At 37.9% G+C, this 18,846-nt stretch overlaps 1 protein-coding gene across 2 annotated transcripts in view; it reads right to left on the bottom strand.

Annotated features, from left to right (window-relative positions):
* The window catches only part of VCL (vinculin), a 61,706-nt gene that overhangs the window by 17,244 nt on the left and 25,616 nt on the right, over positions 1 to 18,846 (bottom strand). For both annotated transcript variants that reach the window (XM_074155319.1, XM_074155320.1), the window contains exons 3-11: positions 16,100 to 16,250; positions 14,081 to 14,189; positions 13,066 to 13,188; positions 12,624 to 12,784; positions 6,770 to 6,860; positions 5,620 to 5,767; positions 2,928 to 3,081; positions 1,748 to 1,923; positions 368 to 558 (exon numbers count right to left, since the gene is read on the bottom strand). In XM_074155319.1, coding sequence (XP_074011420.1) covers positions 368 to 558; positions 1,748 to 1,923; positions 2,928 to 3,081; positions 5,620 to 5,767; positions 6,770 to 6,860; positions 12,624 to 12,784; positions 13,066 to 13,188; positions 14,081 to 14,189; positions 16,100 to 16,250 — 1,304 coding nt within the window. The remainder of the gene's footprint in view (positions 1 to 367; positions 559 to 1,747; positions 1,924 to 2,927; positions 3,082 to 5,619; positions 5,768 to 6,769; positions 6,861 to 12,623; positions 12,785 to 13,065; positions 13,189 to 14,080; positions 14,190 to 16,099; positions 16,251 to 18,846) is intronic.

Below are 18,846 nucleotides of genomic sequence, written 5' to 3'. Positions count from 1 at the left end.
GATGCCCTCTGAGAGCACGCTTGGATTCTCAGACCACCTTCCTCTTTGATTAAGTAGCCTTCTCCTCAGATAACACAGAAACCACACAAGAGGTGATATTTTTAGGCCATGTTTACGAATTTTTTTCTCCTTTCCAAAGGACTGACTTAACTCAATTTGCTGGAGTAGGTATAAATTCAAATTTGACATACAATATTTGCATGTTAATAAGAGCAAGGAGCAGTCTGAAGTTTCTCTTGTTCTACAGCACACGTTCTCCTGTTCTTTGCTAAAGCTGTTGAGATTCCACACAGCAGTTGCAGTCATAAAAATGAGTAACAAGTTTAACCATAAGACAGTGGGGGGAAGAGCACACGGAAACACTTACCTACTCCCCGATCAGCAACCGTAGGGTTGTCTATCCACCTCTGAGCTTGCTCAATCTTGCCCTCCAGATGGACGGCTGCTTTCACTGGCCTAGTGTTTGCTACAGCCCTGTTGGTTTTGGACTGTAAATTCTGAAGCGACGTAGCTATCTGCTTCGCCAACGCACGGGCCTCAGGAGAGTCACCTTTCCCACTAAGGAATAAAGAAATTATAGTCATATAAAGATCATTTACAGCTTAGTCCCAAATTCAGCAGGAAGACACAAGGAAAGGTACTTCATCTTTGTAAATAAGGTTAAATTTGACACTTGAGTCTCAGAGCAAATAATGCAGATCCGTCATCCAGAAACCCTCACACTTCTCTGCTGTGGTACCTGGATGTTCCATGTGTTCAACACAGCACTGGGGTGGGGGAAAGGACGGTGCTGTCACTGACAACGCTGATGCATGACACCGATTTCTCATACTCACAGCGGCCTAATGAGCAACTGCAATAACGCCACATAGATTACAAGCAGAAAAGTAAGCAGCAACAGGCCCAGGACTACACTTAAACTTGCAAAGTAGCAGCACATTAAGACCTGCAGCAGCTAAACATCAAGAAAAACTTGATTAAAGTCTCCAATTAATGAAGAAAGAAATATTTATCTCCCTATTGCAACCAGCCACAGATGAAGATCAGTTTATACAGTAAGTGTTTCTCCACTTCCATTCTAAAGCATCCTCTTTGCAAAACTGATATAGAAATATCATTTCTCAAAGTCTTCTCTTTTATACAGTTTGTGGTTACAAAGTGCTTAGAGCACTGACGCTGCTTGAAGTGGCAGATACTTTACCTTGCCATTCAGTAAACTGCTTAGCAAAAACCAGGGATGACATTCGTCTGTATAAACAAACTTAAATTTCACATCATCTCATTCCTTTGAAGTGCTTTGACAGCACAAAGCAGCTCACTTTTGGCTTCAGTTTGCCTGTCAAATATTCAATAGGCAGCAGAAAGAAAATATTTTTTTAAGTAATGCAACTCTAGTTACTCTAGTGGGGGTTTTTTGGGGTGCTTGCTTTATTTGAGGAAGATAGCACAAGTTGGGCTTTAGGATACAAATCATTAGGTTGAAGCATTAAAAAGGATACCATATTTAATAAATTAATTTTTTTAAAGGATGTTAAAAAGTTAGCTCCTTCCCTCCCCCTGGAACAGAACAATTCCTCACATTCAATTTTTACTAAATGCAGAACAGAAACTCAGAAGATGTCCATTCCCAGCTCTTGGAGGGGAATATATTCCCCAATTAAGCATCAATATTGTGATTTTGCTCAGCACTACGAACTGCAAATGAAAGTCATTCAAATAAATTAATGGTGATAAAACTAATACATACTGTCGTCGCAGATCTGACAGCTTGGCTGTCAAAGCAGAGATCTCCCCCAGGGAACGCAGGATATCATCTCTTTCTTTAGGCTCCTCACATAATTCTGCAACTTTCCTTGCTTCAGCCATAATTCCCCGAATGTGTTCTTCTCCTTCACTGCCCCCATTAGGATCTGCAAGCCAATTCTTAATAGAAAGAAGTTGTGTATGAGTGAACACAAACGATAATATTATTTCTATAGACACTGTTAAAGAAAAAGAAATACCAATACAGCTTTCAAAACTGTACTTAACAGAAAATACTTCTGAAAAGCAGTTTCTGTTTATTAGATAGCATGAAGTCGTTCTATCGTCTGGCAGATTTTCTGTTTTGAAAAAGATGTCAAACTAGATGAAATCTACCCTAAGATTTTACATTCTCTCACTCCCCAACACTTGCCAACAGTGTTCTCAGAAGTAAAATTTAACTAGTGGCTATAGAGACTCATGATCTGGCTTTCAGAAAAAAAAAAAAAAGAAAACAAGATGCTTTTGTGCACAGTGTGGCACTCTTTACAGAACTCTTCCTAAAAGGTCTCATTATCATTTCATTCAACATATATATTAATGTATATTTATATATATAGTTATATACACATACACACATTTAGATAAGATATATATAGAAGGTTCATTATTTGATAGCCATCACTGGGAACAGGCTGTCCATTGAGGGAGATAGAGAGCTACAAAAATAAAGGATCAACTAAAAGAAAAAGTAGTTTCGTTAACAGCGTTTTGCTTTTATCATGAATGTGAAGTTCTAAATCCTGAAGTTCACTCGCAAAACAGAGCGCACAGAAACGGCTCTGGTTTCACCCACAGGTAAAACTGTGCAGTCTGAAACTCCTCTACTCTTCTCTTTAAGATCAGTTTATGTCCAAATTTAGTGCGTTTCCTCGTTTTCATTTCACAACCTTGAAATTTTTAGCAATGCTAAAAAAATATAAAAAAATGTCGTAAGCTGCAGCAAAACTCTTAGCTCCCTGCAAATGACCAAATTGAAGATTTTTCTGTGAAAAAGCACGTACCCCCTACATGTTCTTCCTGTAACAAGTAAGTTTGCCAACAACTACAACGGTTCGGTATAACTGCTCTAACAACAGTGATGTAATCAGCTTCTGAAGTTTCTATGAAATCATTAGCGGTACCTGAGCAGCATCAATCTTCTTGGCAATTGCCTGCTTGGAGTTCGTCATGGCCTCCAATTTGCGAGCCGCGTTCTCCACTTTTGCGGTGAGCAAATCCAGACCCTGCGACACCTGCTGCGCCTTCTGCATGGCCATGGGCGTCGCACCCTGTCCTCTGCCCGAGACAAAAACAGCAGCACAGATTCAGCCCGGGACTGAACAAAGCTCTTTTCTAATGAAGAGACGACCGCAGAAGCCGTTTACGAGCATTCCCAGCCCATTGCAAGAGATACAGTATTTAATCACTTTTTTTTTTCCCTGGGAAAATAAAAATAACTTGAGCAGGAACACCACAGCAGCAAGAGTTCAAAACTAAAGGCATATTTTCACCTTTCCAGAATTTGACACTTAGCATCCTCAGAAGAATAAACATTTTTTAAGTGTCACAAAGTAAGGGTATTTGAGGATACAGTTCCACTAAAATACCCAGGACGAGACCTGTTATCTCCTCGTTTATAGTCTGCCACCGAGTCAGTCAGAACCTGCAGGGGTTATGTCTCACCAGACCTAGGTGGGGACAGCAAGTCTGTAAGTGAAAATAAGATGTTTCAGTTGCCTCGATCATGTTGACAAAGTAGATCAAAGGTTACGGGCTATCGGTAAAACTTCTCACACCGGTGACAAGGATGCTAGCAATACCTGTTTACAGACTGTAGGAAATGATTTGCAGCACTACCGCTGTTGGTTCAAATGCATATGCCTGAGAACATCAGTTTTGCATATGAAATCTCATACTCCACCCCAAAATAACCTGTCTACTGAATCCATTTTTGATCATGTTAACTTTATCAAACCACTAACTTTAAAAACTCCACAGTAAGTGTAAGGACGACAAGCATGCTACTGGGACACTAGGGTGTATTTACGGAGCCAGGCCAGAGTCTCAAGATGCCTTTCACTGAATTTCACTGAATTTCACTGAATTTTTTTTAGAGTTGGAAGGGACCATACAGATCATCTAGTCCAACTCCCCTGCTGAAGCAGGATTGCTTAGAGAATGCTACCCAGGACTGCATCCAGGCGGGTCTTGAAAATCTCCAAAGAAGGGGACTCCACAACCTCCCTGGGCAGCCTGTTCCAGGGCTCTGTCACCCTCACCGTGAAGAAATATTCTTTATACCTTATTTCTCACAGGCTGAGTTGAAGTTATTTATATATTAAACCAGCAGATAAACAAACTCATTTGTTTGTAAATCTTAGTCCTGTCTCCTCCTCCACCTCCAAAAATTTCAAACAACACGAAGCTGACACAAGCCACTGCTTTACACAAAGATACAGAGTTTTGCCTAATTTCTAATGCTCTGTGCAAAACCTGGTACAAAGATGCTCTTACATTCTCTCAGGTCAATCAGCTGGAAATCCATGTGAAGATAAACTAAAACCGGTTTCTCGTCCACTACTACTATTATAGCTAATATACATCTCTTCTTCAATGACAATATAACCAGTAATTCTGAATTTTGGCCTTTTTAGCCTTTATATAGCAAACTAACAGTTCTTCACGGAAATAAGTTATAGAAATACTCCAAGCTTATGTACATACTATCGCAACACTTCAGAGCCTGGCAGTCTATGGATTTAAAGTGATGGCAAGAATTTGTTCTTAAGGTAACTTAAAACACAGTTCTCCAAATAATTTGCATTTGCTCGCTTCCTGTACTTCACTAGAGCCTTAAGTCAGAAGAGGCTTAAGCTTTTTTTTCCTTTTTAATAAAAAGCTCCTAACTTGTATTGCTTTACCTGACAATTTGAAACACATATTAAAATTTAGGAGAAAATACCATACCATGGAAGCACTACCTGGTATCCCTAATGGATTGCAATGAATAGCTTGTGAGGGTTTCTGGGTGGAGTATTTTTAGGGGTGTGGGGAGGAGTGTTACAACAAAATAAAGGAACCAGTGTTAGAGCACTCTTGCTTAACAATTTACTACACTCAAAAGCTGCTGAAAAATTCCTTATACCCAAAGGAAACTGAGTTATAGTGTTCAAACTACATGGAATAGTTATTTCTTAGCTCATCATCTCTATGCCTTCACAAAGGAATATCATACTTCTTTTCTGGGAAAAGAACAACATAACAAACATCAAAAAAAATATAGTACTCATCTGCTGGCTAAAACCAAAGACCCTTAAATTCAAAACACCATTGTGAAAGATTATCCAGTTTCTATTGAGGAGGCAGAAAACTGATAAAGGGCTCTGGTTAAATAAAACTCTATGCAAGAAATACCCATGAACTTCAGTAGAATTTATCAGCGATTGATAAACAATTTAAACTACAATATCCCAATAAACACCTAAAAACTAGAATATTTGTGTATCTTACAGTCATTGGGGTATATCCTCTTTGGAGGACAGAGTTAACAGAGTTTGAAATTTCGTTTCTGCCTAATTTGGAGGAAGGTTGTGTTTCACATTAAACAAACTCCACATTATCTACTTGAGCAATTTTGTTCATCATGTTATATAATTAAGATTTCACATGATAAAACATATTATTCTTATCAGAAGAGACTGAAGTAAAAAAAGGCAAAAATACAGCTGCTGGCCTGCTCTCCTACCGGTTAGGAAGTGACACAACTGAAAGTTCAGAAAAACTGTTTTAATATTGAAGAGAAAGAAAATTGTCCACGAAGAGTACCAGATTTACCTAGCTCTGAGGTCAGCCAGCTGATCAGTCATCTGGCCCAGCGTTTTACACGTTCCCAGAATCTCCCTGCGTTCTTTGCCCGCGCACAGCTCTCCTGCTTTTCCAGCTTCATCGAGGATCTGCCTTATTGCTTGCTCACCAGCATCCCCTAAGGTGCAGAGTCAGTCAGTCAAACAAACAGGACATGTATGAGTAAACTGCTAGCCCCATCACATCCCACCACATTAACTGCAAAGTATGGTTCCTCCATGAAATTATAAAAACACAATTCGTTCAAAAAGGTCTGACCATAAGGAACACTCAGACAATGAACATATTATGAGGTTAGTTCAAAGTAATATACCCAGTAAAATCTGATTTGCCGTCAATTCTACAATTATCTCTGCATTTGTCCTTAGCTATTTTTAATAGTTTATTTCATTAGTTGTCAGTGTCAATGACAGAAGGCTTTGAAAAAAAGTTTGAGGTTTCTGGAATTGACGGTGGGAAGGGGAATGAGGTCAGAAGTAGTATCAGCAGTAGCTTCACAGATAACAATTCACTTCCAACTTCTACAACTGTATTATTTTGGCTCCATTTTCAGAGCAAGGCTTTCAGATAAGGTCTTTCAAAGCCTAAATGGACCAGGCTTCTATCTGGCTTTATTTGTTTTAATGATGCATACAAAGGCAAAACCTTTATATAAGTCCAGGTGACTATAGTTACAGTATTTATGGCAGGTTTTTGTGTTAAAAATTTTATGTCAAGACAGAAAGAAAAGCACTTAAATATTTCTGTTAGGCAAATCTAAAATTATACAAAATTGAAAAACACAGAAGGAGGAATTTTAAGTAATAGCAACCACTGCAGTTAAATACTGCTGAATGCAATTTATGGGGTTTTGTTTTTACTAGTGGAACACAAAGGAAAACCACATATGTTATATAGAATTTGTACAAGTGAAAAAAACCCCAAATCTTTCCAGATCATTAGACACAACTTGTTTGATCTCAGTATCCAAAGAAAGGAATAAATACAGGCTCCTCCTGAATGATACACCACATATGGGTTATTAATGCTTAAAGGCAATTTTGTCTCACACAACAGAATTATTCAGACCTTTAAAAATCAAAATACTTTGTGCTGTGTTGGTTTTTTTTTTTAATATTACCTGGAGGTGCATTTGGATCTCTCAGCCAACCTTTTGCCTGGTTCATCTTTGAATCTATTAAGGCTAATGCTCTTTTCATGGCTTCAGTGTCCTTTACAAAAGAGAAAACACCAAAATGATTCTCAAAAAACCAAACCATCAATAGTCAACACAGCCAAAGCAGACAGAAGTTCTATAAAGCACAGTCTACTTACAGAAACACACCCATATAAGCAGCTCAAAACCCATTTTCAAACTAGCGGGTCATAATTACTTATTTCCAATTAAGACAGACATTTTCATTTCACTCAAAATGCAGAAAATATGCATGCAATTTTAGTGATTTTTCTATTCCTTTATTTACTAGTGGTTTAATTTCTAAAGTCAGAGGTCTAATAAGCACACATCCTGGAGTTAGTTCCGGGTTTTTTTCCTTAATGTACATCAGGGCACATAGAAAAGTTGTAACAATATGATTCGGGTAAACTTTTCATAAATGGAAATTGGCCAGTGAATTTTATTTCTTACTTCTGTGTGAGAGGTTGCACATCTGCATTTTTCACCTGCTCTGCTGCTTAAAGTCAAACAGCTGCTACTTGCAGAAAAACAGACTGCCAGCTAATTCCTGGAATTCTCAACTACGGAGTCTAATGTCTTCAGAGAAAAGAAGTGTGGTTGTTTTAAATTCAGAACTTCTCTGCCAGGAGCATCAGAAAGGTGCTTCTTTCTTTGACTATTATGTTGCTATTATCCAACATCTCTTTGACCAGAGGAAATAAAACCATCTAGTCCTCATTTCTCTGTATACTGTGTTAATTGTTCATGTGTCATCTCTCCACTAGAGGCCAGAAGTTTTCTATCTTATGCAAAAAGACAGTGGAAAAAAAGTGTAACAAGCACCTTAAGTAGAAAGTTGGGGAAAAGCCAAAATAGCTTTTTGCCACACATGTCAGGGAAATAATTTGAAATGCATCTAATATCCCGTGATTAGTATACAGATGATGATAAGCCTGGCTCTCATGCTATTAACTGTATTGGACTGTCCGTGTCCAGCTTTTACAAAGAGGAGGCTACTAGCGTCAAAGATCAGTATGTGGTAGAGCACGTGATATCCTGACAACACTGAAGATTCGTTCTGCGCGCTTAGTCTCCAACATACATCACCGTAAACCTTTTGGCATTTCAGCCAGCTCTATTCAGGCACGTCGGTCCGTCAGCTACTCAGAAAGTGTTATAATATAATTCAGCAACCAGCTTTCTGAAAGGTCACGCGACACACTGCTGGATATTTTTAAGGGCTCTTGAATCACAGCCTGAGAGAAGGCACCAAAAGCAGAATCGTTTTCACCTGGATCATTGGTTCTCAAATAGAGAAACCGTGTCTCAGAGCTTAGGTCAGGACTTGTTCGAAAAAATTTCAAAAGGGTAGGATTAGGATACGCAGCTACGGGAAGGGGGCGGGCACACTCTTTTAAAAAAGTCATCCTGTCTATAGCTTGAGAATTGTGCATTTAATATATGACAAGAGACAAATAAATAATCCCTTAAGTATTCAAATGTACATAAAAACCTTACTAGCTGTGAAGGTAGGTGTTACACTTGTCCCTTGTTTTATACGTGGGCTGAAGCTACTTTAGTTTGGCATGAATGGCCTGCTACAGGCCTGCCTACCCATAAATAATGTCAGACAAAGAATCAACTGAATTTTTAACAAGGCAACAGATGTTGCTTAGCCTGTTGATGAGAAGATAGGTGTGGGATAGCTGAGGAAAGGGGGGCCTTGGGAAAACTGTCTTTGCCCCTCCCTTTTTACCAACACAGGCTTTTTGTCTCAGCTGCCTGCAGAGTTGCAGCTTCAGCAAAACTATACAGAAGCCTCGAATCTAAAGTCTTACATCAGGGGAGAAAATCAAGGGTATTTTAGCTTTTACACTCATGATTGATTTTGTACTTGCTAGTATTACCCAAGCAGTAACAGGACCCATCTGTCCTATCACACAACCCAACTGCTCCGCAGTGTACGTCTCACTGTCCTGTGCGGCTCCGCACTCAGGTTTGTAAAATATTGTCCCCTTTTCCTACTTAAAAAAATCTGGTGGAATCCTAGCGTAGCGGTTGAAGTGTTCCAGGACAACTGCTCTTAAAACACGCATTTCCCACCATCACAGCTCAAACTGCCACGGCAAGGAAACCTTCTCAGCTTTAGCCTGATAAGGAGTTTTCGTTGCAATGAGATGAGTAATTTTTAAATAGGAAATTAAAACAACATCCTTAATTAGGTTTGTTGGTACTGCGCTTTCATTTCTGCCACAGCTGTGTCTGGTGTCATATACTTGGCAAGTGACAAAGGTGTAGCAATCCTGAAATGTCTGGACTTACCCACCAAAGTAGAAATATTCAATTTAAACAAAACAAAGCCACTTGCTCAAGGTCTTACTGCTTGAAAGTGTCTTCGTATTCCTGATTTCTGGAGCAGTTTAAGTGCCTTGTTCCATTCTAAACAGCTAAATATGTTTAAAATTTTACTCTTTGGGATTTGCCAGCAGAATATCAGTTGCAAGCAAGAAAAGAAAAAAAAAATCCTACAGCTATATCCTGCAAAAAGGTTTCGTGTAGAGTAGTTTTATCAGCAAAAAAGGATTCTTTCCCTCCTCGGCCCACAGTTCCACTGTTGGCAAAAGGAATTTCATTAACAGAAGCAGCACTATTACCTTCTCAGAAGAGATAAACAACTTAAGTTAATCACGTTAAACAACTAGGGCAATGCTGTCTGAGGGGAAAAGAGCAAGTTGGCTTTTTGCAAATCAGTTTGTAAAGCAAATGGGCTAATTCCAGATACCTTTATGCATCGCTTCTGCCACTACCAAGAACTTTGAGATTATTCACGGAGCAGGTGGTATTGGCACTGCTTTGAAAAGGAGCATCATAAATCCTACACAACCCCTTGTTGAATGTAACACACAACCTCTGACTCAATAAAAGTGGTGTAGTCTGGCGATATCTGCATTTCATTACCAAAGAAGGGAATGTTGAAGGAAATAGGCAAAGCCAGCTTTCTGGCAGAGTCGATAGCTTAGTCACCACCCAGGGTTCAACCCTGCAAGATGCTTCTCAGCTTCCTACAACTTTTAACTCCCTCCATTTTTGTGGAAATGGAAGATGTTAGAATTGAGTATTACTTCAAGTTTATTCAAAAATAAACGTTAGGAATATACAAGAGAAAGCTAAACTCCTCTGTAAAAGGTACAAAGCTATGAATGGAAGAAATAAATACAGATTGTTTTCAAGATTTTGTCAGAGATCAGGCTTTGCTCAGTATTTCAAGTCTAAATCAGCATACTATTTTTAAAAACCCAGTGGTGGTGCAAGCAGAGCTTATTGCAATCCAGTAACAGTAACGTGCATTTCGGAGTCCAGAAAGACCAACAAAATAGTTAACAAAAAAGCCTACGAGTCTGGCTCCATACATCTGTTCATTCTCCACTATCTCTAGGTGGATTTTGTGATGCTACAACATATAAACAGTTCAAGAAAGAATAATAAATGTAAAATAAACTCCAACATCAACAGTAGCATGTAGTACACAGTTAAAAATTCAAGCCTGTGCATCCCCAAACACACCTTACTTTGCTCCAGAAAAGCATGGGGAAAATATCTTCCCTTTGACCGTCGGGCAAAAAATGCACGCAACAGTAATCTCATATAGAAATAAAAAGCTCCTCCCTCTTCCTTCCAGAAAAATAATAAATCAACCATTAAGGGATACATATACACAACTACAGGAGAAGGTCTATAATATGTGGCCATTAGCAAACTAGCTCCTGCTTCTGCATTTTCAACTCAGATTCTTTGTGGTAACTGTTCGGGTCAGTGCTACAGTTCCAAATCTTCTGTGTACCTTAATTCAAAAGACAAAATACAATTTAAAAGTTCTCAACTTGGAACAGAATGATATTTTGATGATACTAGTCCACACAACATATTTATGCATTACACATAATGACCAATATTTTCCCTTTGGAAATATTGCTAATAGGGCAACTATTTTCTTAATAAAATTCTTTATTAATCTGCCTCCCAAGGAAGAGAAGTAATAATTTCCTAAGGCTAAATTGCCAACTTCTTGCAAGAGTCATTTTTTCTACCACAAAAATTTCCAAATTCATTGCATAGAAAAAAACCTGCATTTGTATTTTGTAAAATACAGGAATGCTTACATCCAAAAATAAAACAGAATTGAAAAAATGCAAATACAGAATTGAAATTTGAGGCCAAGACCTGAAGAACACAAATCATTTGAACTGAAGGAAGGCTGCTGGTGAAATGCTATGGAATGGACAAAATTCCTGATTTAAGAAAGCTTTCTGGACATGCAGAGAGCTTGTTCCTGCATGACTGGGCCCTTTATTTGTAGCTACAGAGACTGGTAACATCAATTAACACAAAAGCATTCAGCAAGAATGTGCTCTAAGATCTTGGGCTAACTCGTCAGACTCAGAGAGACAGTCAATGCAGTTCAGCTTGCAATTCCCATTCTCTTAGTGACAGCCAATTCCACATTGCTAGTAAGATCCTTTTAAATATTCCGTGTGTATAGACATGAGTACGGTGTCACAGCTGGCACACAAATAAGAAGTTGCACAGCACACAGTCTGCACACAGCACAAAATCCCACGTACATGCTTTTTTTTTTGGTTTTAGTACAAGGTAGAGGTGGAGGGTGTGGAAGAAAGCTTACCTTCTAAAGGTGAGAAAAGGGTAAGAAACAGGAGAACAAAAACAAAGATGCATAAAGTAGTCATAATAAGGAAGTGATAGTGACAAAATAACTCAAAAGGCAAACTAAGGGTCAAGTGCCAAACAATATAGGCCAAAGTGATTTTAATGCCTAGACTACATCAATGTTAGATTCTCTGCAAGATTTCATTTGTTAATAAGTTTGGCTTCAGGCCTCAATATTTTCTTTAAATACATTTACAGTTACTTGTTGCTCATAGCACTAACCCTTAAAAAAAAATCCCTTTGGCAATTTACTTCCAGGCACTCAAAAAAAAAAAAAAAAAAAAGGCAGGAATTTCAGTTATGCAGTTACACTTATTTGTAAGCCCACAATAACACTTTTATGATTCTGTCTGTCAGACCTGCTTTACGGTCTGCTAGATATTTCAGTACCTTCTGCAACTATCACTTAAGAGCATCGCTTAACTCCAGGTGAGTGGCTGCGGTGACTCGCACAGCTTAACACCGAGCTGTAAGGAACCAATGCCATCCATACACCAGCTTCGCAGACATCACATTTATCCAGAAAAGCTGCCCAATCTAACGTGTATTTCTTTGAAACAAGGCAAAAACTTGAAATTTACTCCCATGTCCAGACTAAAAATGGTGCAAGGGGAAAAGAAGAAAGTGCTCAAGGAGGGATCCCCCAAAATTGACCAAAACTTCTCAACTTCAGGCTTTTTGCACCAGGAACATGACAGCAACCTATCATTTCTAGTAGTATCAAGGAAAAAAAATCTCAGGTAATCTCACTGATGAATGCTTAGCTACAAGACCAGTTTGATGTATAAAACAATAGCTTTTTATGTAACTTTCCTCTGTTAAATATGACTATGTAGCCATTGCGCCACCTTCAAATGCCGTACTTCTTTGACTTAGCTTATTGAGAGAATGCTAATTTTGCAAGATACATTAATACAATCGTCTCTGAAGATGTTCTTTGACCTTGAAGAGACTATACAACGTGATTACAAAGTGTTACAAAACTGATGCACAAATACGTAGTTCAACAGTTTCAAAACCCCAAGTTTATCAAGTGTAGGACACGGTAGATAAAAATTAGACTTCTAGACACAAATGTAGGTGTGAAACATACCTTGCTTGCCCAGGCATCTTCATCCCAGGAAGTGAGTTGTAATACACGGATTATTTCGTTTATCTCAGCACTCATTTTCTCTACTGTGAAATTGCGATTTTTCAACGCTTCTTCTATTCCCTGGCTTTTAGAATTTTTTGTGGTTACAAAAATCTTCATAGCTGTGAAAATACCATAGATTAGAAAAATGTAAATGCACGATATGATCAATGCTCCAGGTGACCACCTACTGCATTAACACAGAGGCAATACCTTTGATTTTGCACCATTTTGACCATTTTACCTCAAAGAGATTGTAGTTTTAATACAAGAACCACAGTTATTTGCAATGAGTACAGAAGCAAGGTCAAGGCTGTTACTTTTAATAAACACAAGACATCGGAACTCCAGCTCAAAATAGAAAGCAATTCAGAGTGATGTTAAAAATTAAAGCCGAAAATACCTGAAATAAGTACTGGCAATAGCTCCTTCACAGTATTCATGGAGTTTACCAGCATAACCCTATGTTCCTGATGAGTTAATTCCTGTTGTCTCTCATCAATCATTTTGGCCATCTTTGTCATTCCTAAAGATTAAAATAATTGAACAGTCATAAAGAAAGAAATGTAATATTAAGTCTAATTTGCAGTATTTGAGCTTTCTAAGCAAGAGCAAAGTGTAATGACTCATGACAATAATATTAAAGTTTAAAACTTAATTTTTGTGTTAGCAGCTATTATTTAAAACACATTCCAGATGCTTCAGAGAAGCCACTGGTTCAAAACCCAGCCACTATGCAAAGTAGAATGGAATCCTCAAAATTCTTGACTTAAAATCCCAACAGTAAAATCAGAAAATACCTGAAATGACTACTTTAGGACATGAAGTCACCTCATGAACTCTGAAAGCCAATTTACAAGGTGGGGTTTTTTTTCCCCTTTTCTGTTAAGACTTAATCAAAGCCTTAATTGTGAATGACAGAAAAAGGAAACATCAGGGTTTTGTTTCTTTGTTTGCCTACCAGAGTTTGTTCTATCAGAGTTCAAGAATTGTATCCATTGATACTTCAGTTCTGCTAGAAATATTTTAGTGCCCTAGAAGTGTGGAAAGAATTAAACATTTTATCAGTTCAATGGACTTTATAGCTGTGAGTGCTTAATTACACAGCTTTTTCAATCTCTTTGTTTTCCTCTCACTAATGCATGCTTACTTCCCTTATGTGATACAGCGTAGGGAAAACACAGTACGTATCACCTGGGTAGTATATATCATTTACCAGCATCTTGACTCTTCTGCATTAAGAGAGAACATGAATCAGAAAATACTCATCATTCACCCTCTAGTTTAAAACTTTTTCCAACAGACACTTTCGAAACAACTGCTTCGAAACTTTGGTGAGGAAGGTGCTGGGGGGGGAGGAAAGTGTAGTGGAAAAGACTATACTTAGTATATTTATGATAGGCTGTAGCAATTCAAACCTGGCCCTAGGTTCTTTGTGTATGTCACCAAATCCTCCATAGTCTCTACTACTTCCGCCACAGTCAGATATTCCAATATTCCTTTGCAGACACGGATGATTTTACGGACCTAAAAAAGGGACATTCCACCATTTATTAGATGAAGCTAAGTTACAGTTGAATTAGAAATGCAAGCCTATTATCAGAACAGAATAGGTATCGCATTTGCTAACATGACATATGGGCAATCACAAAGGTCTGGGATACCGATTAATTACCCACCACACCATTACTCAAGAGTGCCGTATTGACAAAGGCAATATTTAATTAGCATTCCACTGCTCAGAAATGCAAAATCCTTCTTCCAGTGTTTTCACTTTGTATGATAAATGAAGGATAACATTGAGAAAGTAGGTTATAAGGAAGTGTGTTTAAGTTTGTTGGCATGCTTGAAGTTTTTCATTGCAATTTCGTCAATAAAATAAAATATTTAACTTAAATCACAATGCAAAACTATATAGAAAGCAGACTCCAAGCTTTCAGAGGAAATATTATTCACCATACAGCTCTACATATGGCTAAAACATTATCCAGCATTCCAGTGGGAAAGGTAGATCCAACATCTTAAGCTTTCCAGAAGAATCTGCGAAGACTGTACTTTATTTGCCTCCGGACATCTGCCTCAGCTTAACTTTTTCAGTTCATACTTGATTCCAAAACAGAGTTCACTGTCAGTTAATTTCTGAACCTCCTAAACCACATTATTTCTGACAACACCACATACAATTCTTATTGAAGAATGAGTTTATTAACATTTAGTTCCTGTCAACCGTACGCAGCGTTCAGTCTCTCGAACAGATCATAGTTTCCTCTAGAAGTCATTTCAATTTTGTCTCAATGGTAGATTATCTTGAAAGATAGTAAGATAGAGACATGCCAAGTTTTGTATTTGTGAAAAGTCAATCATTCCAGACTAATATTTCTCTTTTGGTTAACATGCAGTTGTCAGAGACTAGTTCAGTGAAGCATTAACCAGAAGTCAACTCGTTTCCTGAACGCTGGAAGCAGGGACGTTAAAAGCTATTAACCTCCTTGCAATTCTGTCCTATAACACTTTGTAGCATCTATTAAAAACCACTTGAAATAATGTGTAATCACAACTGCCACAGAGAAATCCCACAGCATTCTCCTCATTTCAGAAGAACGTGCTAACAGTACTACGAGCTGATTAAATGAAACAAGGATGCCATGTTAAACTACTCAGAACAGCAGGAAGAGTAACACAATTTCATAGATTAGTAGATTGTCACAAGGATAAAATTTAGAATTAACCTCCGCATTCCTAACAGTGTGAGCTTCATTTCCTCATGGTAGCATGATATTTGCTTTTTAGAAACAAGAAGACTCCCCATTCCCAGAAAGAGGATCACAAGAGTAAAATTTGTAACAAAGAAACACTCAATCATAAGACACTGAAACCCTCCTTTTTAAGTTTCCTTGCAAATCTGGCTTTTTTGTCCATCTGAGGATGGACAAACAGCACCTCTGGGCCACTTTTCGGCTTGTACAGCAGCCAAAAATGTAGCAACTGTTAAATCTATCAGAACACATCTTCTGGCTAACCAGCCAGGCAGTCCAAATTGTTATTAGCCCCCGTCAGACAGGTTAGGAAGTGACCTAGGGCTTTTCAGTGAAGGGCTATGGAGAACATAAGGATCAGTAATGGGTATGATGAAGGGAATACAGAAAAGCGTCAAGCAAGATTTAAGACAGGGCTGATGGGATCTGGCCTTTCTAAGGAATAATCACAGGCAACGCCTAAACATTATGTCATAAGAAGATGCTTTTAACAAAACAGAGCAACAAGCCTAAGCTCCTTCTGACAGAAAGGAATGCAAAATATGTTTCCAATCAAGCTAGAATGATCAAAACCACATTTCGTCTACTCAATAGTTCAGATTAGCTAATTCAGTTAGATGCATATTTGAATTAATAATACTATTGCGCAGATACCTATGCCAGTCATGTTGGGATTCCTACCTCCGCTTCATCGAATGTCAGAAGTAAGTCTGAGGTTCCAGAAAGGATGCCTCTCGATCCGTCAATTAGGTAGTCACGAGCTGGTACTGAATAAGGATCCGCTTGCAGCATCTGGGCTGCCCGAACAAGCTTGGTGCAGGCGTTCTCCACTCTGTGGAAAGTCATCAGATAAAAACTTGATTAGCTTCTGTCTGTCGTTTAAAAAGCAAGCCTATTTATTGTATTTATTTTAATAAGAAAGTGACCAGTAATTCTACGACACAGAAGTCATGCAATCTTCCAATGTAGGGAATGTTTGAAGTATCCCCTGTACAGCAGTGTTGTTAAGGAGAGGTCCCAACACAGCAAAACACCTTCCATCCTTAATGACAAGGGCAGGGGACACAACAATTATTCTTTTAGGACTTCACAATCAAAGTAAAGGCCAACCTTTATCAACCTTGTATTTGCATTGTCATTCAAGAAGCAATTGCTATTAACAAATATTAAATGATGGCTACACATTAAGAGAAAAGAACATAGCATTAAGGAAAATTAAGATTCCCCAATTGCCCTGCTCATTGAAGCTGTTTGTCCAGCTCTTCAGAGTCTGTTAACACTCACGACAGAAATAGCATTTTAAGTACCCACAAGATTTAGTGATAAGGTATGAATTTCAAATGCAGCTTGCAATTCCACACTTAAAAACAGAAAGGAGCTTTTGCAAGATATTACAGTATGTAATTAGAGTAACACAGAAGCAACTACAATAAGCAAATGAGCTCTGAAATTAGGTTCCATCAGGCCATTTAACACAATAATTTTAAATATCAAGAACCAGAACATTGAACAGTTTATGGTTCTGTTCTCTTGTTGTAATTAGTTCATGACAGCTTAGAGAAACACAGAATTCAGACTTCACTTCCATCTTAGCTCTGCTGTTCACAACTGTAGTTATTGACTACTCTGATTGTGACTTTCCTCCATTCTCTCCTGTTTCTTTGACAGAAGTGCAAGTGTAGTCTAATACACAGGCTCTATGTGAGTGCCACGTGCTCGTTCAAGTTACACGAGGTTCCAACAAACACTAAACCCCTTTATTACAGGAATGCTATCTCTTATCGCAACCTTCTCATGCTTGTCATACAGCCCATTTTCTACCGGCCACCTGGACACCCTTTTTAATCATGTTTTCAGTTAAATACTGTTGGAAAGTTACACAGGCCATTTTCTCCCCTACATTCTTAATGGTTACATCTAAATTTAACTATACTAGAAATAAGACACTCATTACTGGAAAACATACTTTTTTTTTTTTTTTTTTTTCAGAAAGTAAAAGTTTCAGCTCATGGCTCCCTAGAGTAGATCAAATTGGGCCAGCTGACCTTATCCTAACCTGCTCTTTAGTGAGACATCTGCTCAGCACATCAGATGGTGGTAATTCATAGCTGGGTAAGAAAATACAGGAGGATTTCAAGGCAGAAAGTGGGAATGGTCTGCTCATTACTATGCAACGTACTTAGTTATATTATCAAAGTCAACTGACTTCACTAAATTAGATTTCCGCGCTCGCTTCTCAAATTTATTCTTTGCAGCTCTGCCAAGAAAAGGATTAAACAAATCACCTATTCAGCCAACTCAGAGCTATGGGCTCAAAAATACTTCATTTCCTACAGTTCAATTTCATGGTCATCTGTTTAATACTAATGATCATCTCAAGGCTGGCTTTTTCATTTGTAATGAAAGGAATTAACATGAATGTGTATTACCCATAATTAACAAAAATAAAGTTTCTAAAGATTCAAAGTTTTCTTTAGAGTTGAACCTCTGAAAGGTAAACTTGCATTTTACTTGTACAATGTCTATTTTGTATAGACTTTCCAATGCATTTGAAAGACTTTAAGAGTGTACACTATGTACAAAAAAGCAGAGTGGTGTTTAAAAACAAGACACCCTCCATCCCCTGGAAAGCATATGTGCTAGGAAACAAATGATTAGAATCTGGAGAAAGAAGTAATTCAATTACTTTCATTAAAAAAAAAAAAAACCCCACACTAAAAATATTCACTGCCATGAACCACTTGTTCCATCACAAGAATCAAACACATTCAAAAGTTTTTAATAGAAGTTCATTGCTATGGTGAAAAACCTAAAAAAAACCCCTAGCTTTATTAAAAAATTTATATTTATTTTTGAGGCATGATTACAACAAAGCCATGTTAACACCAGCCAAATTCTTTGCAGAGAAGACACAGGTCACGATATTTCCAACCATACTACTTTTGGTAGTCAATCAGCTTCATTCCTGTTCATGTCTTCCTTGTGAAATGCGAGGAAAAAAAATTAGGTTCTGCTAACCTACCATTTTAGTTCTTAGGTTTTAGGATTGACCTCTGCTTTTCCCAGAGATGCTTGCCCAAAAATGCCAGGCAATGCCTTTGATATTGGGATAATGCTAGTTTCAAATTCTAATCACTTAAGTTAAGTGAGTTTACTCACTACATATTAGAGTACTTGCAGTTCTAGAAATATAATTTAAAAAGCAAATACTTCATATCAACATTAATTTGTTAATATACTTATTAGCAATGGAGCTCCAGCTCGACCACCAAAATAATGTTAATATAGAATAGCGTTACTGCTTCATTTGTTAAATGAGTTTGCATGTGCAAGTTAAACGCAGAAAAATTTCTTTTTCTCAGTGTGAACGAATCAGGTGTTACCCCATTCCTTGCCTAGAGATTACAGCTTTTTCCTTCTTTACAAGA

Source organism: Numenius arquata, chromosome 10, assembly GCF_964106895.1.
Source record: "Numenius arquata chromosome 10, bNumArq3.hap1.1, whole genome shotgun sequence".
Classification (NCBI taxonomy): Eukaryota; Metazoa; Chordata; class Aves; order Charadriiformes; family Scolopacidae; genus Numenius; species Numenius arquata.
Note: the sequence above shows the minus strand (reverse complement) of the source record. Positions and strands in the feature narration are given on the sequence as shown.